At 41.8% G+C, this 27,043-nt stretch overlaps 1 protein-coding gene across 1 annotated transcript in view; it reads right to left on the bottom strand.

Annotated features, from left to right (window-relative positions):
- The window catches only part of slc25a26 (solute carrier family 25 member 26), a 49,951-nt gene extending 24,796 nt beyond the window's left edge, over positions 1-25,155 (bottom strand). The window contains exons 1-5 of the mRNA XM_029501413.1: positions 25,024-25,155; positions 23,727-23,883; positions 22,125-22,243; positions 15,149-15,253; positions 14,562-14,609 (exon numbers count right to left, since the gene is read on the bottom strand). Coding sequence (XP_029357273.1) covers positions 14,562-14,609; positions 15,149-15,253; positions 22,125-22,243; positions 23,727-23,883; positions 25,024-25,056 — 462 coding nt within the window. The 5' untranslated portion in view covers positions 25,057-25,155. The remainder of the gene's footprint in view (positions 1-14,561; positions 14,610-15,148; positions 15,254-22,124; positions 22,244-23,726; positions 23,884-25,023) is intronic.
- Between the last annotated feature and the right edge of the window lie 1,888 nt (positions 25,156-27,043).

Genomic DNA, 27,043 nt, shown 5'->3' with positions numbered 1-27,043 from the left:
ACACACTAGAGACTTTTTACCACAGCCCACAAAAATCTATAGTATGGCTGACAGGTATTTGTTAAAATCCTAAGCATCTGGTCAACTCTTTGACCACCAATCTCTCAACTGCTGACGAACGGTACTTGGCTTTACTTTGACTTCATAATGATGCTCCAGGAAAGCAGCTGGTAACAGCTAACAATGAGTTAGGGTCACCAAGAGTCCAGCGCCATGGTAGTCTGAGTAGTGCAGATAAAGCTGCGATTGGGATTTCAACAGCTTGCCTTTAATTGTGGCAAATAATAATAATAAAAAAATCTCTGATGTATCTAAGTCACATAAACGTCAACTAAATTCTCTTGCATTTTTCATGTGATACTGAAATAGATATTTTACAAGCAGTTTGATTGTCCGTGCAACCAGAATGCTGATAATTCTTATCTTGGTTGAGATGGGGGAAAAAAAAAAAAAAAAAAAAACAACATAAAAATTTTTGTTTCCTCCATGTAAAAGCTTCAACCTTGGATTGGAGAATGGCAGTAAAGACAGTAACCACTATTTTATTACCAAACCCTAGACACAAATAGCATTATATTGCAAGCTACTATTCTAACTCAAGACAGTCAAGACACTGTGGTGCAATCTTTAACCCAGCAACTTACACACTCATTCCACACCGCTCTTAAAACCAGATGTGGAGCAAATGAACAAAAGAGCAAATGATTCATGAGCCAGAGTCATCTGTTGGATCCTGTGTTAGTGTTTGATGCTGAGTGGCCATTCCAACGCCATTTGGAAAAGCAGTGAATTAGGAAATTCCCTAATGTACCCTTTCAAATGAGACCATGTATAGCTCCCAAATTCAATTTATACGGAAAATAAAAACAACAGCTTCTTAAGAAATACAGCACTGAGTCACTAAAGAGTTTGTTTCAAGATTAGAGCAAAGGGTCCCTGTCCTGTAGTTCCCTTGTCCTATTCAGTCTTTTTCTATCTTCTATCAGTGCAAGCATTTCCACGCACCATTTTCAATGGTTAGTATATTGCACCATGGAGATCTGAATGTCGTCTGCATAAGTGTCCACCACTGTCTTCTGACTTTACTGAGATTTCATTTAAATTCCTTATGGTTGCAGGAAGGACAGCTAGCTATCACATATACCCAGGTTAGGTAGAGGTGGAGGAAGAGGAAGAAGAAGAGGAAGAGCAGAGGAAAGAGGAGTTTTTAAAAGAAAGCAGATGCAACTCAGTTGAAGTGCCGTGTGAAGACACACAGGGACACACAGGGACACACAGATGCACACAAAATCATATGGACTGGCCCGGTGGAGCAGAGTCCCAAACCTAAGTCCAAATTTATTACCTGTTCATGCAACAAGGCTGCAAGCTGGAATCACTTGGCGTGGTCATACAAGCGCGCGCACACACGCGCGCGCGCACACACACACACACACACACACACACACACACACACACACACACACACACACACACACACACACACACACACACACACACACACACACACACACACACACACACACACACACACACACACACACACACACACACTATTCAGACACACCCACATTCTTTATGCTGTGTGTCACAGAAGTATGACATGAAGCTGACTGTGGTGACACACTGATAACAAACAGACAAAGATCAGATTTTAATATGTTGAAAGTTGATAAAGTCATTCATCATGTCAGAGAAGCGGGTGGCACTGGACACCTCTTTATGTCACAGTGCCAATTCTTAGAATATCACTGAGCAGGATGAAGCCAGACCTGTTTTCCTGTCAGCTAAGGGAAAATGTGGATAAACATATGAACACAACAGATGCATGCAAAGGAATACACCGACGAAAACACAAGAACAGCCACAAAAACCACAAAAGAATGACCATACAGCAGTAAGCACAATAATCTAATGCGCACACAGAGACACATCCCTGGTTAGTATTATTCCAATGAAGTATGACAGATATTTAATAAGGCTGCATGTCGCAATACCCTGACCTCAGAGTAAGCGGTGAGTAGGGGGGCTGCAATTAACTCCAGCTAGGCTGCTTTGGAATATGATTCTTGGTGAAATAATAGATATCCGTTATTGGCAATATACACCATTACATGCCCAATGCAGGCTAAAAGCATGTATGTAATTGGAATAGATTTGGCCATGATATAAACACACACACACAGAGCACTACATATATAATGTGTGTGTGTGTGTCTGTGTGTATGTACATCAATAAATATATATAAACATATAAGTAAATTTTTGACAAAAGAATATTCATATTACAATGTGTTATAATCTTAATCTCAAAAAAGTAAATACGCATTTACTGTCTAAAATCACATACAAGATGAAATTTTATATTGTAATTTTTTTGAAAACATAATTTTATCCACCTTCATTTTATAACCTAGGATTGTGTTTAGAATTTTACCTCTATCAGCCTTCACCGGCCTATTAAATGTCTCATTTTAACAACATATGGACTGTTAATTATTTGGGCAGCTCCAGGTATGTTATGTTATGCTATGTTATGTTACTAAACACCAGACCCCACCTTGCCTGTGCACATGTGAACTGTCACGGCTTGTTACTGCAGTGACGACACACATTATAACAGAGAGTGACGCTGAAAAACCACTGGCTAAACATAGGAGCACAGGAGGATTTTGTATGTATACAGGCCAGCAGGAGAGAGAGGCTGTGGGTGTGTGTGTGTGTGTGTGTGTATTAGCAGCACCTAAATACACCTCAGGGACAGAGGGGTTCAGGGCCTTTTAAATAAATAAACAAACACATAAATAAAGTCAATCGATCGAAGGAGCCTGATCCGGCACTCTGGGCCTGTGTTTGGCCTCTCACTTCATAAGACAGGCCTGGAGGAGAAAGAGAGGGAGGAAGGAGGGGAGGGAGGGGGAAACTGAGAGGACTGGAGAGAAAGACCGAGAGAGAAGGTTGGATTACTTCTCTCATGGCGGTTGTATAGTGCTGGTTAGTTGAAGCTAAGGTCTGCTCCCTGTATTACAGAAAACAGACCTCCGCATGCTCTCATATCTCAGTTCAGGCACGCACACACACACACACACACACACACACACATATACACACCTGTCTTTACACTCCCCTGAGGCACGTTATACACAAATCATATGCCTATCCAAACCTAAAACCACAACACATACAAAGCATAACTCCCCTACTGTTCAGCGCAGTTTTTCAAAAATGAATTTGTCACAGATATGTGTTATATGAGTGTTGGAAGCCACGCACTTTTTGCATCCTCCAGAATGAGCCTGTGTCCCTTTAAGCCCTGTACTGTGTTACTATGAGGAGTGTTCAGGCCTTAAGCAACTAACAATCACTCATTTCAACCGTCCCGGCACCTCAGTGCTGTAGAAACCAGAATGAGTGTGACTGCACTTGCTGAGGAATTCCACCTGACAGATTTGAATGCCGAGGGCAGCATGGACTCTCTCTCTCTCTCTCTCTGCATGGGTGTGTTTAAACAAGCCAAACTAAGGAGAACGCCGGCACTTCTCTTGTGAGCCAATCAAATCACAGCTGGCCCCAACTATGACTGCGGGAGCTCAGCAAATGCCGGCACAGAGCAGTAATATTCCTTACAAATTAAGACTTGTTCAGAAGTGAAGGGGACAAGAGAGGCAGGGAGAGGCAAAGGAAAAGAAGGAGAGGTAGTTGTGGTGGTAATGGAGGGGGGAAACAGTGCACTGGCAAAGATTCAAGAGAGCAATTCCATCGACATGAGAGAAACGCTTCCCAGAAACTCTCAATAATATTTATGTTGCGCTGGTGATTTTTTTTTTTTCTACTTCTTCCCACCTGTGTGAAGCTTTGTGCAGCTTGTTGCCTTAAAATGGACGCATGATACCACAAAACAGATGAAGGAAACCACAGAAACTCCCTTATCAACAGACACCTGATGCATCCCTTCCAGTCTCCAAGTCTCCAGTCTTTAACAGAGAAAGAAAAGCATCAGTCAGTGGCCTGCAGATCAAATTTACACATGAAAGCACAATGTAACAATGCCAAAACAGAAGCAAAGGCAAATCTATACCAGAGAGTTATCACAAATATGCTTGGTGTTTCCATCCATCTTCTACTGCTTTTTACATTTCCAGGTTGTGGGGCTGCTGGAGCCAATCCCAGCTCATATTGGGCAAGGGGCATGGTACACCCTGGACTGGTCGCCAGTCCATCACAGGGCCAACACACAAGGACAGAGACAAACAACTTGCATTCACACCTACGGTAAATTTAGAGTCACCAGTTAACTTAGACAGGCATGTCTTTGGACAGTGGGAGGAAACCCACACGGACATGGGGAGAACACGCAAACTCAGAAAGGACTCAGGCACCCAGGCCGGGAACCGAAGCCGCGACCTTCTTATTGTGGGGTGACATCGCTAATCATTACGCCGTCTTGCTGCCCTGCTCAGTGTTTTCATAGGAAATTTGTATGAAGAAGAAAAAATGGTTGGGAAAAATTCTTCCTCTATTGACTTTTTCTCTACTGAAAATTAAAAAAAACGTGACAGTTTGGAGCTGTCATAGCCACTGACAGATGACGTCAAACACAGTGGAGTGGTGCGACACAGGACGCCCCGAGGGTCAACCAATTAGCTGCTGACAGGAAGAGAGATAAATGACTGCCTGAGGATCTGGCTGAGACTAGCAGTCCGAAGGGAGAGAGGACTGAAAGTAAATGTGTTGGTGCTGGAGGGCAAAGCGTGGGAGAGGGTGGCCGTGATTCCAAAGAACTAACCTTACAACACAGCTGGATGACTGTCAGAGGCTAACAAGTGGCAGCCTCCAGAGGAAGGTTTGATAAGATTTACAGAGTTGGCGATTAAAGAAACAATGGCCATAATTTGAAACATCATTTCCCTTTAAAAGGGCAGTGCGGCAGCATTGTGATTAGTGCTGTCGCCTCACAATAAGAAGGTTGTGGGTTCAGTTCCCAGTCTGGGTTTGCATGTTATCCCTGTGTATATGTGGGTTTCCTCGAGGTACTCCAGTTTCTTTCCACCGTCCAAAGACATCATGTTTGGGTTAACTGTTGACTATAATTGTCTGTAGGTCTGAGTGTGACTGGTTGTTGGTCTCTGTCTATCTCTGTGTGTTGGCCCTGTGATGGACTAGTGACCTGTCCAGAGTGTATACTGCCCTTGCCCAGTGTGAGCTGGGATTGGCTCCAGCACCCTCCGTGACCTGGAAATGGATAAGCGGTTGAAGATGAAAGAATGTCTCTTTAAGGTCATGGATGGAAAAAAAAGCTCTACCCACACCGACTCATTGCTTTCTCTAATTGTGTCTCCAAATGTTTCCATTTACAGAGATTGTTCTTGTGCTAATCAGAAATTAATCCAGACATAATCAGGTCCAGACCAAAACGTCATCTAATCTGTACATACCTACTAGTTTTAACTGATTTCAGAGAGACATGAAAAGAACAATGTCCCAAAAACTTGTAATGCCTTGGGCTGCACTAAATCAACAACAGTGCCCAGCCTCAATGCTTAGCTGAGAGATAGCCTGCAGAAAACTGAATACCTGGGTAATTCAGACAAAATTAAACATCCAACTCAACAGGGCTATGATGTGAACTGAACTTGATGACAGCATGCATATTTTTAGATTCGATTTTTTCACATTCGATTACTTGCCTCTGCAACCCAGCCCTGGATAAACGATGAAGATGGATGGAATGATGGCTTGCAAAAGTACAATGAATTCCTAACTTTTGTAGCCACAAACATTGTGAGAACAGGTTAGCTGCATAAATTGCTAAATTTGTTATTTCGAACAAACTATCCACTCAGAAAAATGCACTTTGGTTCAAGTATTATCAACCATATATATATATATATATATATATATATATATATATATATATATACTATATATATATATATATATATATATATATACACATATAAATAAAAAGTGAGGCAAAGCACTTGCATGATAAGAGCCAAAAGTCATGCCAGTACCTGAAAACAGGATGTATTTTTCCAGAGCTTTACTGCTATATTTTGAAATAGCTACAGTAAAAGAGGGTTGTCCTTTAAAGGAAAGAAAATAAACTAATGTAAAAGAGACAAAAGGTCCAGAATGAGGCAGCTTGTTGCAATATCACCAGCATACCATACACGTATATGTATGTGAAAACACACATGGCACAAGAATACAGACACATGCGCAATACCCACAGCAATAAAACACGAACCAAAACCATTCAAGCTCACAAATCACTGAAATGCCACACAAATCTGTATTATCAGCTGGAAATCAGATAAGCACAGCTGCAGCACAGCTGTATGCATAACAGAATCTTCATGGTGAGACAAGTGTATATTGGTAGTGACTCAACCAGTTTGAAAACACAAATTCACTCAAATAGTGAAAGTGTCAAACAAAGTCATGTTGGGCCCAATCTATTAGTTAGGGGACTTGACACAACACCACCAGTAAGTGGGAAAAAACTGCAGAGAATTAAAGGTTTAAATGTTTGTCTCTTGTATGATGTTCTCCAGCATGACAGTGAATTTTTAAAAATAAGAAATAATGCAGCCTTGCACAAATATTTTTCTTCTTGGTTTTTTTTTTTTTTTTTTGTCTGCATTTGGGGCAGCACGAGACCTTTCTGTGTGGAGTTTGCATGTTCTCCCATTGCCTGAGTGAGTTTCCTCCCACTGTCCAAAGGTTAATTGGTGACTAAATTGTCTGTCGGTCCGAGTATGAGTGGTTGGTGGTCTCTGTCTGTCGGCCCTGCGATGGACTGGTGACCTGTCCAAAGTGTGCCCCTCCCTCGCCCAGTGTGAGCTGGGATTGGCTCCAGCACCCTTGTGACCTGGAAATGGGTGGGTTGAAGATGAATGAATGAATGAATGAATGAAGTGTTGCTGGAGTTTTTGCCTTCATAGAACAGACACTCTGTCCGTTTATGCTGCAGTCATTTCTAATATGGCACAGACAATGTGCTTTTTTTATTGTGATCCACCCAGTTGATATTTCAAAGGGTAATTCATAACCAAAGCTGTCAACCTCATGGTGCAGCTCAAAGAAGTTAGTGGCCCCCATCCTCAGGAGACAATGAATGTCAGTATATATACAATAGTCATTCATCAGTTGTTGGTGTGTTATTTACCAATGGATCAAAGCAATTTACTCACGAAGGGTCTTCTGCAAAAAGATTGCTCCTTACTTTTCTGATACCACCAAAAATATAAACTGTCATGAATGCAACATCACTTCAATTATTATTGTGGCTATCAAGCACAAAATTTGAAGTAACTGTTGTGCTCACATAAAGAACAGCCTCAGCTTCCCATGAATGTAGATGAGTGTTGAATTATGGATTGGTTTGAACTCCTGACCCCTGCTGGGGTTGAGTGAGGTAAATGCTCATGGTGCCGGTGACACTTTATATTTCTTTTTTCCATCGAACATTAAGCAGTGACATCACAGTGTGACCCCTGACATTCAGGTGGTTTGTTCCAGATGCTTTTGGGTCATGAGCACTGCTGCTAGCAAGATGATGATTGCATGAGGAAACGGGGACAGGCATATGGTTGGCTGGGCGGGGTGGTGGAAGGGAGGGGAGAGGGCATTAGGGGCAGGTGCTTCTGTCTAGAGAGCTTCATATGACTGTCCGGGGAAAAGGGGCAGTTATGAAACAGTAAAACTACAGCAGCAGTAATTGTACTGCAACTGAGAAATCCAATTGTGTGTCTTAGAGTCCAAAATGATTTACATTCAAAAAGGCAAATTAATTCACAGGAGACTGGTTTTGGAAAGGAGTGAAGAAAGGGAAAGGGAGAGGGATGTGCATTGTTGGTTTCCATGAAAGAAAAGTGGTGCTGTAAAAAAGACTTAGGCTAACCTCTAATTACTGGGTGCTTCCCTATGTCTAGCCATTTCCCAGCATTGATTTATCCACCTTCCTTTGACTCTCACTTTCTCCTGTCATTCCAGGCATATAAAGTGAAAATAAGACATTACTACTGTTTAGAGTGGATTTGATTGCAGGATTAATTAATGTAAATGTTTCTTTCGGAGACTTCATAATGGGCTGATTCTCTAAGATGGTTTTAACAGTAATTAGGCAGTAAGAGTATTATGTCACTTTAATGTCTATTAAATTCAAGTGGAACAGGTGTCCAGTCCAAAAGAAAAAAAATGCAGTGCAAATATTGCCATCAGGGGAATAATGTATCACTCTCAATCTGGTGTACTGGCACCACATACCAACACACAGGAGCGTAGTCTTGACACTTATTTCCTTCAACATGACATCCAAACCACTGCTGTCCCTTTTACCTCCATTCCAGACATACTCCCCCCTCCCTTCAACACACTCTCACTCCCACACCTCCCCCCTCCCTCAGACCCTTGCCAAGCCAACTGGGCTGTGCATTATTAGAAACACATGTGGAGCACCAAAGTTTTTCTGCTTGGGTTGAGACAAACATGCATAAAGTTGTGGGAAACAAACATAGCCCGAGTCCCAGAGAAACACACACCACCAATATGGCCACCATGGTCATGTACACAACATTCATTCACACACACGGCATAAAAACAACTATTGCTGTCAAAAACAACTTTCTTCTTTCTGGAAAAACCTCTGGCAGGACAGATTAGTCACAGAATGTAGAAATCCCTGCATCACAAATTCTATTCACAAAATGATGGATTTCTGAGTGGATTGAAACGCTTCATTGGGGCAAACACACTTAGCTTAAGTTTGTGATCCACAGCCCTAAGTGGCAAAGACTTCCAATGCATCATCCTTCACTGGGAACACAGAAAGCCCTGCACTGTCCCCTAGCCAAATCTGCACTGAGCAGAAAGCACTCCTGTGTGCCAGAAAGCATGGCAGCTCACTCCTTAAGCCCGACCAACTGTAGAACTCATCACTGAAACCACATGTTGATTTAAGAAAGGTTACCGAGGTTGAGTTTGATTTGCACCATAAGCCTCCTCACAAAGGTGCACCCCAATGGGGCTGGATGTATGAGGGGGATGCTTTGCTGTAGATGCGTAAGCCAGCATAGACATATGATGAAGCAGAGAAAAAGGAAAATAAGAGGATACAATTGCATTCATACAGCTACACTGATGTGAATGACAGGCGAAAGCAGTTACTGTGAACCAAAGCCCAACCATCCGTTATGCAGAGTGACGGTGGGAGTAAAGCAGAAATCCCTGAAGTGATGTGCGTGGTAAAGTGATAGAGCTGATCCAGTGACAATGAGGAATTATTCTCTATAGCTTAAAGAGGCCATCACTCTTTACACAAATGTCAGCTCAACCTGCAAACGAGTCAAACAGGGACAGTGTTCAAAACTCATACTCCATAACTCAAATAGATAGACAGGAGCTCTATCAAAGATGAGAATATTATTACAGGTTGCAACATAAACAGACACATCAGGCAGCAGCCTTTCCTATAGTTCGTTAGTCTGCTGGCTGCCTTTAAATACATGTGAAAGAATTTTAAATATTTCAACCAAACTGTTGGTAAATTTGTAGCAGGTTTAGTTTATTTGAGATGCTGCACCCATTTACCCAAAGGTAAGGCTAAAGGCGAGTGCCAAACAATTTCATCTACATGTTCACTTCTATCCCTCTGCAATCAGGTTCTTCACAGGGACACTAGTATAATATTATTATCACAGTCTACTTACCAAAAGCCTATTACTAAAAGAAAAGTAGCTTGTGGGTCTGAGTCTGAGTGTGAGTGGTTGTTGGTCTCTGTCTGTCTCTGTGTGTTTGCCCTGCCATGGACTGGTGACCAGTCCAGGGTGAACCCACCTTCACGATTTATGAAAAAATATTTGATCTGCTTTATATCGCTTGCATAAAATCTGAGACAACCAATTAAAGTGTATCTTGTAATAGTAACAAGGATCAATAAGAAGGTGGTGGCATAGAGAAACAATCAGACAGTAAGTGTGAGGGAATAGTCTGACATTTTGCTCAGCGCACCTGCCGGTTTTCTTGCTGGGATCCAGGTGAAACTGTTTCATAAACTGCAGCTTTAAAAGTTCGCCACTTCATATCCTGTAGCCTGTTTGTTTAATCTGTACAAAAGTTTAATACATAGGCCTCTGTAAAACAGCAAATTGTTGTTTTACTCCAGTTTTTGTAAGGATTATAAAATGAGATACAAGTTACTAATTAGTGATCTTTTGACCTTGGGGCAAAATGCAATCTACTTTGTGTGCTAAACTAAGTAAACCTGCTATTAGTGATAGATTCATACTTGGCTCACACACACAAGTAAGGCCTTTTCCCAAACATTTCATTTAACTAACTGCCCACGTTTGTCCAGTTTTAAGCAGAATGTTTGTGTACTCTGTTAATTCAATGCCAAAACTTACTGTGACAATACATTAACAGCTCCCTTCCCATAGCAGGCACACACCTATCTATATGCCTACAGGGACCAACAGGTTTTGTTGGCCTTCTTAGGCTACTCATTGATCACAGTGTAAACAGATAAGGTAACACCAGTAGCTCACATTGCTTAAAACATCCAGTGGCATCTTTGAATACATATACTCAAACTCTATTTTGTTGATTGTTATACGACTGGCTTTCAGACGCTGATTTAATTTCTACAGTAGAACAAAAACGTATTCTATTACTGCATTACAAAGTGAATGAGCAACATTCATCTCACAGCTAGGTATTATATTTCCTTTTTAAACAGCAGTTTAATATTTTCCTTCCATTTTTCCCTTTTGCAATGCAAACTTGTGACATTTTCCATTTCAGTAAATCCAGCCTTGTGAAGCTTGTTTTTTAGGTGTTGAAGTCATTTAGGAGAGTTGGTTTACTGTCTGGCTCTCACAGACTAATGGCAGCTGCTCCAACGGTCCAAGTCTAAACACAAAGCAGGAGGAACCCTCTGCTCCTCCACACATGTCCCACAAATCCTGCCTTTACATATTTAAAAGAAAATAAACACCTTTTGCTTCCCCTGCCATGTCTCTCTTCCTCACTTTTGCTCTGTCTCAGTCATATGAGGGTATATAAATATGAGCCTCTGTGGATCAGTGCAGAGAGACACAGGATATGAGCGATTCCCCTCACCTCTCCCTTTTGAACCCGTGACACTGAAAAGTGGCTCCTTGCCAAAAAATATCCAAAAAGGGGTCAGCTCTGCTCTGCTTCATGCCTGTTGATAGGGTTTCAACCTTAGCATCCTTAGTAGAGGAAGCATAACTCTAGCTCCCTGCTCCTCATGGACAATACAGAGCAGTGACAGCAATCATGGACAATTATAACATAATGTCCTTACCACAAAAAGTGCACTCAGTTGTAGTCGGTTATGATTGGATTTACTAAACACACCAACCTCCACCTGAATCCAGTGTGGCTGAGGCTGAGCAAAAGGGAAAAACAACAAGGGGAAGAAAAGAATGAATGGAAAGAGTTCAGACTAGAACCCAGGGTCCAAAGGGCTCTGCAAAGATAAGGAAATTGAAAGTAAGAGTATATGAAAGGGGGCTGTTGTGTATCGGCTGTTTCTCCTTAGGAAAACTGAATATCTTTCAATTTTGAGCAGTTGGTCAGGCAACATATCATCTTTAGCTGTGAAAAATCAATTAAAGTAACTGTTACTTATAGCTTTAATGTGAATGACCAACCGTCATCATCATCAAGCAAAAACAACTGAAGAAATATCCTTTGGGAAAATGACGTTGAGGTAGTTCTGTGAACTCATAAAAATCAGTTCTAAAACAGCAGGAAACTACACAAATCCTAGAGCTGGAGCAATGTAAATCCACCTGTTGGTACCAATTAAAACCCAAGACAGCAAGTCTGTGGCTATAACCCTGATGGAGGGAGCAGATAAAGGATCAACTAAGAGGGATAGGATAAAGAGGAAGCAGAGGTGTGTTCGGGAGGAGTCTGGATGGAGAGGTGTTTCATAAGCCCTGCTGCTATATCCTCCTGCAAGTCAGATTGCCAGGTCCCAGCTGTTGGAGTGAAAGAGCTCTGAGGCAGATTCAGAGGTTGGCTTAAGAAAAATATTTATAAATGCCAATAAAAGAAAGACCAGCAACACATTTTTCATTGAACACTGTACTGCTCACTCTCACTTAGCTTGGCTCAATTACCTTTCTTCTTCTCTCTTCCCTGTCCATGTGCTTCCACACTTTAATGAATGAAAAAGGGAGGGTTCAGCTTCTAAACTGAGTAGGTGAAGATTCGCATAGTCTGGCCATCTGCTACAGTCAATCAGGTGATGTTCCAGGTGTCTGAGTCAAACTGTCAGCTTCATTTACACATATCCTGCTACAGTCCACATACCACCACATTAATAAATTACATCTAATAGCCACTCTCAGGCCCATTACTCAAACTTGAATTGGAGCAGTTAAGATCAAAACTGAGATCGGTTCACAGCACTTTTCATCAGAAAAATAAAGGCCTCGCAATAAAAGAAAAAAGCCATCATTTCCATGGCGGTGACTGCAGCTCATAAATGTCATAAAGCTGAATTGGTGTGATGGGGTGGAGGCAGAGAGAGGGGAGAGGGGGGAACTGTAAAGAGCGATCAGAGGACGAAGAGAGATTCTAAAGCAATGCTGAGCTTGGCATGCCATCTAGTGGTGACAGGTGATGCAGTTCACAGACAGAAGTGTGGTTGCCCTTAGAAGACAAAATGACAAATATCACTAGATGATGAAATATTCTTAGAATCTTGATTAAAAAGACTACTTTGTGTATATTAATTCAATGAACACAAATCAACACCCAAACAACATGAGGAGCTTCCACTGGGACTTGGGACTCTACTCTCTCTGAAAGTCCTCGCCAAACTCTCATTGCTGTTAATTAATATGCCTTCATTTTTCGGTGCCAGATAAAGTCATTTTTCACAGTACAACTTTATCTCCCAAAATCTGAATTGCACTGATTTTATGCTCTGTTCAGCAGGAACCCAGAAAGTGCTGAGTTGGCTGAAAACTTGACAGAGTAGGCCCGAGTAAAGATTAATGTGGTGCACAACAAAAGTGAGTCAATGGTCCACATATAGATTTTAAATAAACATTAAAGCCTTTCAGGGGTGTTCTGCAAAACATCTAACAGGACTAAAACTAAAACTTGTGCAGCTGGGTGCAATGTTGTGAATGTGGGTTGGGGCTACGATGCAAACTGGATTGGCAAATGAGTCACACCTCCACGCCACCTCCTAACTCCAGTCCAGCCTCCCCTCTGTGGTACATCCTTTCAAATCCTGCACTAATGTGATATCATGCCCACCAGAAATGGCTTCTGAAGGCAGCCTAATGAATATATAGCACAGAGAAGACCCCAATTAGAGGGCCAGCTAAAGCAGGGATGGGGGGGGGGGGGGTGCAGTGCTGCCACGCCATACCACATAAACAAACTTATCTTGACAGGGTCGCCTCACCAAAGGAGGGAGATAGGTGGATAGCGAAGGAGGCTGGGAGAAAATGAATTACCTTCCTGACACACGTTAAAGCCAATCAGTGTGGTGCATCCTTTGCCGCTCCCATGCCCCAAATCCCTGCCGCCAACGTTGCGTTTCATCTGCCAGTGTTAGTATGCATACAGACCACGCACCAGTCTCCAAATGTATTCATTTATTCAGAGCCCCTCGGAGAAATCACAGTGTCTTGTTGTCCTTTTTTCCTGGCTGTCCAGATGGAATTTGCGTGAATAACATCAGTTTAGTGAGGCAGAAAATAAGTACAGGCTAGCACAGCGGAGGGGACTAGATTACACCCTCTCCCACCTCCCAAAAAACAGGATAGAAAGACAAGTGTCACCTTCATATACTCTTTTCTTCCTCTTTGTCTGCCTTTCTTAGTTTCTTTTCAAGTTCTATTGAAACTTAGCAGGCAGGGGGGTGGACTGAAAGTAAGAGATCTATACAGCTTTCATGACAATTATTTTGTGTTATCATGCACTGCAGGTTCAATTAAACAGAAGACCATGAATCAAAGAACTAGAGCAGCTTTCTCATTACGCAAAGGTGAGTGGCCATCAAGGGAGTGCAGCCCAATGCTCATTTATCCTTGTTTTGTTTTGCATTTATAAGGTAACTAATTGCATTAATTAATCAGATGTACTTCCAATAGGAGAGAGAGCATCTTGAACAAGAGTGATGAAAGGATAATTGAGAAAAAAGTAATTGAATGAGATGAAAGTGAGGGGAAAAAAATGTAAATCAATATTTCCAACTTCAATAAAGCCCCAGAGAAATTAAAATGTCTTCATTCGGAAGAGTGGGAACTCTCAATATTCGTCAGGCCTATCAAAAAGAATTCACTACACAGCTTTCAAGGAGTCAAGTAATTGTCTCTTAGCATAAACTCTGGAAATTGATTTCAATATGATAGGGTAGATATCCTTCATGGTTGACTGAATCAAAACTTAACAGGCAGGCAGAACGTTTGTGATCTGCTTTCATTGATTATTGATCATTATCAAAAGTGAATGAATGAGTCAGTGAAAGACAGAGCCAAAAAAAAAATCTTCTGAATTAATCTTACCTCTCTGAGTACTGTACTTCCAAATCCTCTGTACAAGCCTCGAACACCCTGCTCAGAGAAACACAGACAATTTTAACTAACACACTGTTGCAAACACTATCAGACTAGATTGAGAATTGAAAAATCTTTTAATATTACCTGATCAAAAGTTTGTTAGGTAAAAACAAAATTAAGGATAAGGAGTAAATTGAGTTTGTTGAAACATTTTACTTTTATAACCGTTGGGTTTGTGCATGACTATGACAGTTTAGACGTCACAAGTAACGACTTTTGACATCTGTTGGACAGCATCTAAAATCGTCTTGTCTTCGTGCAACAGCTTACACACACACACACACACACACACACACACACACACACACACACACACACACACACACACACACACACACACACACACACACACACACACACACACACACACACACACACACACACACACACACACCCCCTTTGGTGTGGTCCTTGGTTTAGATTTGTTTTTTCATTCAACAGTGCATTCAGTACTAATAGAAATGGTGACCAAAACCACATGTTGCAGTAAAGCAGAATTTTCCTTTACAAAAGTGCCTGTGATTGCTGTGTACCTCTTCTTTAAGCGTAGCCAGCAACATGTGGTAGGTGGTGGAGGATGGAGAAGCCTGGGTCCTCTGTTTGACCACCTCTGTGGGGACCCGTATCAAACACGCCACCTACAGGATGAAAAGAACAGTTAAAACAAAGAAGTAACTGTTTTGGATTAGCTTCTTTTGGGTTACTGTATAAAAATTGTACATCCTCACACCACACACCAGTCCATTAGGTACACTGCGGGCACTGCTGCAGCACATGGTCTCAGCCTTTGTATGTTCTTGCTATGTGGCAGGTGGCCATAGTATGTCATGGCCTGGGGAGAGCAATTACTTCGGGCTGGCAGGCTAACAAGTGCTTTAGTTAATGTGCAAGTGTGGGCAATTAACGAAACTAGTACACAAAGCAGACATGACACCTGAGCAAAAGATAAAGGTCATCAGGACAACTGTGTATCTGTGTCCAAACAACATGCACTTCCATCAAACACACTGATAGATCCAAAATACATGCACACCTCAGTAACCATACTTCCTGCTACAAGTTACAACTCATCCACCATATGTCAACAAAAATATGTACTGCCAACAGCTAGTGAAGATAGACATGAATATTTATGCTTCATGACTCCCATCGCCCTAAAGGCAGGCAGGCAGGCACAGCTGCCCACCTGGCGACTTGATTTCCCATTTATCCTGCATCGGAGCGGAAATACCGGCTAACGGCAAGCAATCTTACAGAGCGAATGGTGAGCCGCCCCCCCTGCTGCGACTCCCCTCGGTCATGCAGATGCCAGTCTGCCGGTGCCACCCTCACCACACCAATGTAAAGCAGGAGGGAGAAAGACTGATGGAAGCAATGTAGTAAATGCATGAAATGCATCCCCCTACGTTTTCTGCTTTGCCCCTTTCCCACTCAGCTATCCTTACAGATTTAGCATTCGGATCCAAGCAAAAGTTTTAGAGGAGCCGTACCCTGGAAGATAAAGCCCTGCTGCTGTTTCTGCAATGGGAGAGAAGGCTACACAGACAGCTGTTTTAGGACTCCTGTCTCTCAGCTGCTCTTCCTGTTCCGCAGCCTCCTCTGCCAAGGAGCAAGGACACCTTATGAAGGAGAGCATGTATTATTGTGGAACACAAAGTATGAAAAATAAGTAAGCAGTGCTGGGAGTGAAAGTGAATCACAGCCTGAACCAGGATCACACGTGAACCAATAGGTTTTGCACTGTATCACAAAAAAACCCTATTAATTATTATCACCTATCAATTAGTGTTTGGTCAACATTTCAGCTTTACCTTCACTCTATCACTTTTGTAACAGGACACAGAAAGTCTTATTAAGCACACACTGAGCAGATAAACCTTGTTCTCTCAGAGAAAAGAGGATGGAAACATCTATGGGGACTTCAGTGCTCATTTCATTGGTATTTCAGGTGAGTGGGACCATGTTTTAGCTGCAACCAAACCACAGTGCAACAGTACCACCAAGTGGCCAAACCTCAATCTGAGTCATCTCCCTGTGATAACTAAGCTGGCAGCATCTATCTCAGAGATCTCATTTACCCTCCCTTTGGTCAAGTTTATAATATATTGTACATCATGTTTTCCCCAAACCAATTCTCCAAAGGAGCAGAATAAGCCAGCTAAACAGAAAGAAAGTGGCTATGACAAGTAATTACTGACGTAATTGGATGGGGGGTCTGGAGTGGAGACGGCCTTTCCTCTCTTGTCACTGCTGAGGAGACAGCAGAATGAGGCAGAGATTATACCAAATAAATTAGGGACATTGTTTATTTGGGAGTAATTTGCACACGATGAGGTGGGGAAAAGGATGTTGGGTGAATAGAAGATGAAGTGTGCAGCCCTCTGAGGCCCTTTCAGATCACAGCAAATGGGGGAAACACTGATGATGAATTGGACCGTGATAAAATGGGGCTGGGTCCAAAGGAAGTCTGGATCATCGAGTCATATCATGTCTGGCAACGCAAAAGTAGTATACCATCAGATTTTAAAGAAGAAAAGAAAAAATGCAAGACCTAAGACCGTTTTCCTCATTAGAAAACTGACTTGTTGCCTCACATTTAGAGGAAAGCTGGAGGTGGAGGGCTATCAGGAAGACAGACATCTGTCTCTTCACCTACATTGTTTGCTCTTTATTCTCTCTGCTTGGGCTTGTAAACTTATGATAAAGCCGCTGGCATCCTTTTAAGTTCCTGCTACTATTCATCTTTATTTATATGTTGTTGGATCCACCAGGTAGCTTTAATTAGGAGGCTGTCTGCCTACGATTGGAGCTTTTCAGCTTCGCTTGGCCTGCTGTTGTTAATCCAAGTGACTGAGCATGTTTTTCAGTTTCAAACTATGTCCACCTAGCAACAAGGTAAGAAGTCGGTCGCTCAGTCAATGGCAAAAAACACAGTAGGGAATGAAAAATTAACAGTGACTCGCAACACATGATCAGCATAGACAACGAATCAATCTGCATACGGAGTCATTGCATCTCTCTGTTCTCTGCTCCTTCACAGCATCCCTTTTAAACACTCATGGCCATCAGCACACAGTGCAACAACTAGTTTTGGGTCTAAATAAATAAAGCTGCATTCTGCTGGATAATTTTCGGTAACCAGTAATTCTTTAAACTTTAACCTAATTTCTGCAATACCCAACAAAAGCACAAAAGCCAATAGATGAATTAACTCAAGGGTTAATTACCTACATCATCTTTTATGTTACACATCTCTTACAAATATGAGATGAGTTTGGAGGAACACAAAATGCTTAATCTACTAATCCACTAGTCTATCCTGGAGAAATAGTTTGTTTCCAATACAATGTTAGAAGCTCACTATAAAAAAAAAAAAAAAAAAACATCTCGCATCAAATCTCAATGACAAAACAGCGTAGTTTGTCTAGACCATAAACAACATCCCCTTCCTTTGAAAGACGTTCTGTGAGAGTCCTGGGACTTTTTCTAGGTTTCTGATTATAAGCCCATTCCTGGAAATGTATCATACTACCAAGAAAGACTGAAACATGAAATGACAAAGGAAGAAGCAAGGAAAAGAGAAAAGAAAAAAGGTCATGAAAAAAAGGGAAAGAGATGAGGACACTGCGTGTCTTCTACTTTGAAACAACAGCCAATAAATCACAGAGCGTGGCGCTACTCGAAGGCGATGCATGGATTATTTCTCAGTGCCAAGTTAAGTGGCTGCCAGCCCCCCCACCCCCCAAAAACTCCTCCCTCATGCTGCCTTCTTCTTTCTGTCCTCCTATCTTGTCATGTCACACTGTATTTTCCAGTACATCCTCCCACAGACGCGTGGTGGCGAAGGAAGGGGGGTTTATAGATGCGAGAGAAGCCTGCCGCCTGGCCTTGACAAATGAGCTTTCAGGGCAGACGTCGAGCGAATGGGAATGAAGATAAATCTGATTTAATGGCTGGATAACAGCCTGCTAGAGCCTGACAGACGCCATCAGCCTACACATTCTTTATGGGAGCGTCCCAACATTGCAGTCACACAAACACCAGGACACTTGTGGCAAGGGGATTTCTCTCATCGTCTTGACCCTCTTATTATTTCTCCCGACTGCCCTCCTCTCTGTCTGCAGTCCTGCTTTTGTGTACACAAGAAGCCACGTGTCAAACTGGTAAAAACACAAATTATATTAGTGATAAAATTTGAAGACCACCATCCAAAAGTGGAGTCAGTTTCTAGAATTTATCTCTCTCTATTTCCAGCACCAGGATTTGAATGAAAGAGCGCATTTAGATCTTAAGATTTCAATTAAATTCTCCAATAACTATCTCATTCATTCATTCATTTTCTACCGCTTTTCCGTTTTCAGGTTGCGGGGGTTGCTTGAGCCAATCCCAGCTCACTCTGGGTGAGGGCGGGGTCACCCTGGACAGGTCACCAGTCCATCACAGGGCCAACACACAGACACAGACAGAGACCAACAACCACTCACACTCACTCAGACCTATGGACAATTTAGAGTCACCAGTTAACACAAACATGATGTCTTTGGATGGTGAGAGGAAATCAGAGTAACCGGAGGAAACCCACGCAGAAAGACTAGAGGCCCAGGAATCGAACCCAGAATGTGGTTAGTGCTGTGAGCACCGTGCTGCCCCGAATAATGATCTGTTTGCTTGTTGTTGCTGTGCCTAACCAATCCTCCTTTATCCTAAACATCTGTTAGACTGAAGGCTGACTATAAACATTAAAATTAAGTGAGTCTAAGTATTCTCTTTTCTTTCTTTTAATTCCCATCTCACCTCTTTATGCTGTATATATTCTGACCTACAACTCCATCTGGTATGATAATACCATAAGAGACTTTGAATGAAGTCCACCTCTTGTAAGTTAGTGCCAAGTTGAGTGCATCATCCACAGAGGGAGGCTTGGGGAAGGGATTTAGAAAGCACTAAGTCCCATAAAGCTTCTATTGTGAACATTGCACAGTGGAAACAGTTGGCAAAACATAACTAAATGGACACCTCGGGAAAAGATCACGGGCTGATGGGGGGGGTAAAGAAGTCAGACAAGGACCAAATACAAAGTTCTTCTACGTCTTATTCTTCTTCTTTAAGTTGCTGAGTGTAAACACCTGCCAGCACCCAGCTGCTGTGAGAAAGAAAGACAAGAAGGATAAAAAGGCACAGAACAGAACTATAATGCAGAGTGCAAGATGAAGCAAAATCTGCTGCATCATGTCTCATGTCAGTGTGATTAATGCTAAATAATTTAGATTTCGACTGAAGGTAATGGGAGTGAAGCATTTGATAACACAATAATATTCTTTATTAAAGTTATAGCTGAACAATGAATCAAAACCTTATCAAATCGCCATATGGGAAATATCCAAATCAAACAATAGGAGCTGCAAGTTTTTGAGCAAGGTTAAATGTGTGACATCATCCTACAAATAAAGCACTGGCATACTAGAGAGATGCTCTTGCTAACATATTAACATATTCTCCCAATGAAAAGGAATATATGATTGTTCGGTGCAGAGCTTCAATTAAATTCAAATCATCATTGCCATGTTTTTGTTTTTTCCAATGTTAGTGAAATGTAATTCTAAACATTCCCACTATGATTGCAATGCAATTGCGTTATCTGTAAAAATGTAAAAGCAACATGATTTTTCTGCACATCATTAAATCCCTAACGAAAATGTATATAAAAGAATAAAAGGTAAATGATGAAGATGCAGGGGTTGACAATGAAAGGGGACTAATGGTGGCCGCTTGGCATTGACAAATGAGATTTCAGGGCAGACGTCAAGCAGTTAAACACACTAAGCTCAACATGTGCCTTACAGATAGTCTGATGTCTTGACCTTCCAAGTGTGGAAGGGCTGCATTCATGTTGCCCTAACAGCTAATCACACCAGCAAGCTGAACAAATGACTTTATTTTATCTTTATTTCTCAAAAGATCTTTATCTTGCTATTGATCCTTCTGTTGGGTCTTTTGTCTATCAAGCTTAAAAAAAATATGTTTCCTCAAGCTGAATGTAACAATTACAGAGTGTTTGTATTTCAAGCAAACTTCTATTCCATTACAACTAAAATCACTTTTCAAAAACAACCTGAAAAATGCAAATTCTTTGCTTGATATGCAACTTACACTAACAATTGTCTAAACTGATTAAATTCATTCATTCATCTGTCAATGTGATAACTGATCGTTCATGTGATTGCTACAGAGACATAACAAACCTCTTGCACCGAAGCTTCTCAAGCCACTTCTGCTATAACTTTTAATTAAACGTCATTAGCAATGAGTGAGGAGACACAGAATCATATGTGGCAGCAGTTGCATCATACTGCAGGCATTTAGGCCTTACATAAAACTCAGGGCAGCACTAGGGTAGACCTTTCATTTCTAAGCCTTAAGATTACTCTCTTTGAACAAGACATTCAGTTGCAGGAATGTAGAGGGTTGCCGCCCCTGCTCTGCTCAGCTCCGCTACAAGGATTTGAGCATTTGATGTGCTCAAATCAGCACAAAGGGTTAAAGGCCGCAGTAACCGAAGCCTCACCTTTCACATGCATCTGTCCTGTGCCATAGACAAAAAGTTAGGTTCATTGTGATGAGAGGATATAAACTGAGTGCAGTGCTTATTGAATTTGTGCTAATCTGAGAGTAACATGGTGTCTCTTCTCAGCACTGTCACACACCAAAGCACATCAATTTAGGCACAGTGAAAAGCCTCCCATGTGGCATAATCCCATTTCATAAACATGCAAAACTTGACTGAATTACATCCATCCAAAAGCCATGAATACTGAAAACCTAATATTTTGCAGAAAGCTGTGTTGGTATAGCAGGGGGCAACCCTCTTTCCATACCCTTCATCCATTCATGCCATTGTGAACACCTATGGCCCCCAAATGACTCAGATTCAGCAGTTCTGTCGTAGAGTGATTGGGAGAGGATGGGCTGAGGAAATTGCGCCGCTCCTTGTTGCTTTAAAGCCTGAATTCCCCAGACTAAATTGGCAGAGTCTGGGGGCCTGAGCTGGGAAAGTAGATGAGTCAATAGGCAGTAATGAGAGCTTATTTACCCAGCTGGTGTGAGGGAAATACTAGGACAGTTCTGAGGAAGTGCCCTTAACTCATCCAGCTGGACCCTGGGGCTTAGAGGCAAAAATACACTCAAACACTCAGAGAGAGAGAGAGAGAGACCCCCCCCCACCCACCCATCCCCCTGTAGAGTGGCCTGTGAAATCTGAAAAGCAATACTGTTAGCACAACATGGTGCTCATTTGAGAGTTTTATTAGTGGGAAAGAAGCAGCAGTGGAGGAGAAAGTGCAAGGAGGAGCAATAACAAGTGTGCAAGTCAGCTGCTCATCTAACGATGGGATGACTGCAATTCAATCAAGAACAAATAACGTAATTTAAAAGTATTGGCAGTGTGAAAAGGAAAACCAATCAACTTGAAACAAGACAAAAGTTGCAAGAATGAAATACAAAGAGACTTACTATTTCACCCAAGGAGGCGGCCAGCATGTGAGTGACAGGTGCCATGTGGGGCACTGGTAGAACTCCATCGGTGCCAAGCAGGGACTTTGTGCATTCGTAGGTGACAAAGAAAGCAGCGGCTGAAACCAAGCAGAACCACAGTCATTTAAGGCCCATTAGTCAACCTGCATACAGCAATTAATATCCCTCACTACCACTGACAGGGGAGACACTGAGGTATGTGCATGAGTGTGTCAGTCTGTAAGTGCAACTGAGGTAAAAGCTAAGAAATTGTGTCCCTTCGGGAAAGAAGTCAGCCTTTACTTTCATTATTCAAATTGGTGCATCCTACAGAAGTGTTGAAAACATAAGGAAACTGCATCAAACAAAAGATATTCAAACTGCCAAGATGTGACACACACCTGATCATGTCTTATGTTCTGTTCAGACTTGGCATTAAGATTAATCTTGGACGATCTGACCATAAATGGACAGCTCCAAGCATGTCAGTGCACATCTGGGACTAAATGAATTTTAAAAATGACCACTTGTGATCTCACTTTAATGCTCTTCATGAAACGTGTTACGAAATGTGTTTCTGGCTTTGGCCCGTCCAACAAAGATAGATGGGGTCTTGTCAATGTGTTGAGAGGGAAAAAGAATATCGAGTGGGCTGAGCACATCACTACCCTCTGCACAGCTTTACAATGAAATAGGCTTTATTCGTATAAAAGTAGTTAAATGTTTTCAGTTCATTACTAACTGTAAATGGACAAATTAGACCATCAGCATAGAAAGCAATGTGGCTAGATAAAGCAATGTGGTCCTACAATGTGGCTAGGTAAACATTTGCAATCACATAGTTTAAAAAAAAATATTGCCACATGTGACCCAGGCCATTTCCAAGAATGATCTAAGTTATTGAAACTAAAATTTGTTCTCAAAGCATCTTGGGTGTGATATTCTCTTAGTTACCCACTAGTAACCAATCTCCACAGTCACAAACCGGCGAGTCCAAAACATGCAATCTAACTCATTATCACTGAATTCTGTCTTGAGGTATAATAAGTAAACAGAAGACCGTAGTGATGCATCAGCTGAGTGTTGTATCAGATGATATTGCCCTTGTTGGCTAGTATTTATTTGTCAATGGGATGAAATTTGCTATTGTCAGTGGCTGACTGACATCAGCGTGGTATGTCTTGTTTGCCAGTGGGTTGATGTTGGTTGGCCAGCTGGGGAATATCAGCCAATGCTAATGTTTGGCCAATGTATCGTCGCATTCATAGTTGCTGCTGCTGCTACTGTCTCATTCTGGCTGTCTACACGCCAATAACCTCAAAAAAATCTTATTTGCCAATCAGCCAAAGTTAGTCAATGGGCCGATATCGATATTTAGCCAACATAATAATACATTCTACCTAAGCAAAATTTATTCTTGAGAAATGTGAAAAAAAAAAAAAAGCTCTAAACCACCAATGTAAACAATTACTTTGCGGAGACTCGGTGGAGAGTTGAGTGTCAGTATGGTCTTTTGTTGTTCAGCATGTAGTTCTGAGCAAACAATAATGAATTATGAAACTTCAGCAGAACATGTATCCAGTATCAATATAAGTGGCTTACCATTGGGGAAGGAGCCGACAGCGGCAGATGGGACCCCAGCATAGATGCCCCTGAAGCCCCCTGCTTTGTAAAAGCCCTGCTGACTCTGCAGCCTCGTCTTAATGGTGTCCAGGGGAAAGAGGGTCAGATCTACACACATCCCTGCGCTGCCTCCTGCCTGGGGAGGCAAATCACAACGTAAGACACAGACCTGTAATACGGACACTGAAACACTAGTGACAGAAGATGCATCCAGAGCTTTTATTTAAAGATATTCACAAATTTCTGCTCATGTCGAGACAACACAAAAAGCCACAAAGCACAACCCTACCATCAAAGTATACATCCAACAAACACAGCGCTAGCCTTGGGTTGTTTTAGCAATTTTTGTTTGTTTGTTTAAACCAGCTCCGAGGGAAATCAGCCTCTGAAGCTGCCAAATGTTCCAATATGCCCTGAATATTAAATTTGCGCTTTGGAGCTGGGCAGGTGCAGGAGGTGAGGTTATCACAGTTTTCTTGGTAACAACAGATGCCTGTTGCTGCTGGAAGCAAGGCAGATTTGAGGAGTCAAAGAAAATATTAACCATCATTCGTCAAAATACTGTATTAATATTTTAAGATATGTGCTAATAAGAGCAAAACTATAAAGTGCTTTAAGACAACACAGTATTACCTCCATTAGGTTAAGACCCCCGCATCATCCAGATCTCACTAACACTTTTGATTTCTATGAGAACATTTGTAAACATTGATTTTCTATTCTTTCTCAAACTACTTTTGCTACTCAAGTGTATACTGTTTATCTATTCATATTTTAATTTTCATATTAGTCTTAAAGGCTGGCTCATTGAGTATATGATATCTGTCCTGGTGTTTGCTCAATGGAATAGTGAATGTAACTTTTCACGTTAGAGCATTTCAATGTAGCATTTGTGAGAACTGTAATGTCAAGGTTGAAACACGCATGACAACGTGAAGGTGGGTAATCCTGTTAATCATAAAAATACAATTCTGCTTCTTCACAATGACTTTTTCACTATGTGGATCAGTTTAACTTACCACAAAGCGCGCACCGTAATACTTTCTGTCAACACCATATTTGACTGTCATAATAATAACACACTTTAGCCACCTCCCATAGCATCAGCCTGTTTTGTTATTATGTTGCATTACAACGTTTGTGCAAAAGAGTCTTTGCAAGACTATTTTTAATGTTGTGAACGTGCAGGAGTGTTGCACTGGAAAGCCTGATAGCAACTTTTCCATCCGGCTTCCTGCTTTCGTTCCAGAGAAGCTGGCCAGCAGCACCGTCTTACCACCAGAGACGCCACAAACTCCCGTCTCTCCATGTCCCGCTCTCGCTGTCAGCGCCGCGACTGCCGAGCATGTCCGACACACACCTGGAATCAAAACATGCCGTTCAAGGACGCTGCCATCTTGGTCAGAACGCTTCCGCACTACGTCAAAACGCACGCCGGCCACGTGACATCGAACGACGTCAAGTTCTTTGCGTTACTGTAGAATAAACTGCTGAAAAGAAAAAAATATAAGTTTACGGCTGATTGGAAAATATGGCAGCACAGACTAAGTCAAATTTAGTCTAAAATCAATTTTAAAAAGGAATTAACTTTATGTTTTATCAACACCTTAGCTAATCCAGTTATATTATGTGCTTTGTTGTCAAACCTAAGTCATAAATGTGTTTCTGTCCTCTCCCTTGTGATGCTGCGGACTGATTGTGCTCAGGTGAGTGTGCTCTTTTCCAGTGACATGCCGACTGGGTTATTTATGTGCTGCTATCGGCCAAGCAGCTCTTCCTATTAGGAAAGAGCAGGCGAGGGGCCATCACCTCCTTATTCAGCCTGGACCCAATGATGTCTGGGCTGAGTGTGCCCAGTTTGAAGCTCAGTGCCCGTCATCCATCTTGTTGAAGCGGCTCTCACAGGGATCCTATTGGACATGAGCCCCAGCTGCATCTCGACTGGGGTGCTATCTGTTCTGTATTAGGCTTGTGGATGGCAATAGCATCACTTACACTCCACTTTTTGTGCTTTTATTGTTTATTGTTCAAGGAGTTCAAAGGAGGTAACATTGAGGTATTCCTTTTTTATTGTGTTCACTTTTAGTCATGTTGGTTAATAATGTTTTTCTCACTGGTATGCAATGATAATTTATTGGGACACTGACTTTGTTTTCTTGATTTGACAGCCTATTGCTAAGACAGACGTACGTTGTTGTCCCCAGCTCAGTCAATACGCCGCATTAATTCCATGCCATACCTGAAATTGATTTTATTTTTTTCCTTTGTTTTGTTGTCAAGAAGTTTGCAGTGTCCAAAGTCCCATCTGTTCCATCATGTAAGGCCATTTATCACCCTGTCACAGCCCTTCCTTGATTATTGGGATTTTTGTCATTTGTGCTCCAAATGCTGTATTCCTGTAAGTCTCAATGGACAGTTCACAAACCTTAATATGGCATTAAAAATGCATAAATCGGAGAAGACACTGGCACACTGAGCTCCAGTTTTTCAAAAAGTTTACTCTCAAAGATTCTCTGGAGCTCACACAGACTCGGCTTCTGAGTTGTTGTTGTTTTTTTTTTTCCTTCAGTACTGATGAAAATTTCACCTTTTACCTTTGAATGTGTACATTCCACCTGTCAGTTTAATTTCCTAGATTTCCTGAATGATTGAGTTTAAGAGGAACTCAAATGATGCCCAACATGGCCCATCTCTTTCTGATGAGAAACCCATGAGTAGCAGAATTTATGTGAATTTATCCACAGAGGCGATTGTAAAAGCTCGCTGGATGAGAGTAGGACTGCTTAGTTACCCCTGTGTAAGGTCAATGAGAGGCACCCAGAGTCTGGGCAGATTTGCAGGGAGCACCATTGATCTTGACCCACTCTGAGTATGATCTCAGAGATAAAAGGGAGGAGACGAGAGGGGAACTTATTCACTGTCAGCCACAAGTCAGCAAAGGGCAATTCCAGCCCGCAGGCTGTCTTTGAAAAAGTGAAGGGCAAAAGCATGGAGGATTAAGCCACGAGTCGGGGCGGGAGCGAAATGCAAGCAGCTATAAGGGTTTTTGTAATAACACAGAGCCCACATCTATTGTTTCGCTCCCCTTCAGAGGCATGCTTTAAGTGACAGCCAAAATGAACTCTGAGTCAAAAGGTTTTGTGACTCTCACAGGTGAGAGGGAACTCAGAGTTCCTCCTGAAGTTTTTAGACACTTTATCTTGGTGCTTTTGTGTGTATTTGTTTTTTTCCAACACAACGCAATGCTTAACATCTGAATCCTTTATTATGAATTTTCATTATCTTTTTTTAAAAAG

This window comes from Echeneis naucrates, chromosome 5, assembly GCF_900963305.1.
Source record: "Echeneis naucrates chromosome 5, fEcheNa1.1, whole genome shotgun sequence".
NCBI classification, from domain to species: Eukaryota; Metazoa; Chordata; class Actinopteri; order Carangiformes; family Echeneidae; genus Echeneis; species Echeneis naucrates.
This window is presented reverse-complemented; position numbering and strand designations above follow the sequence as displayed.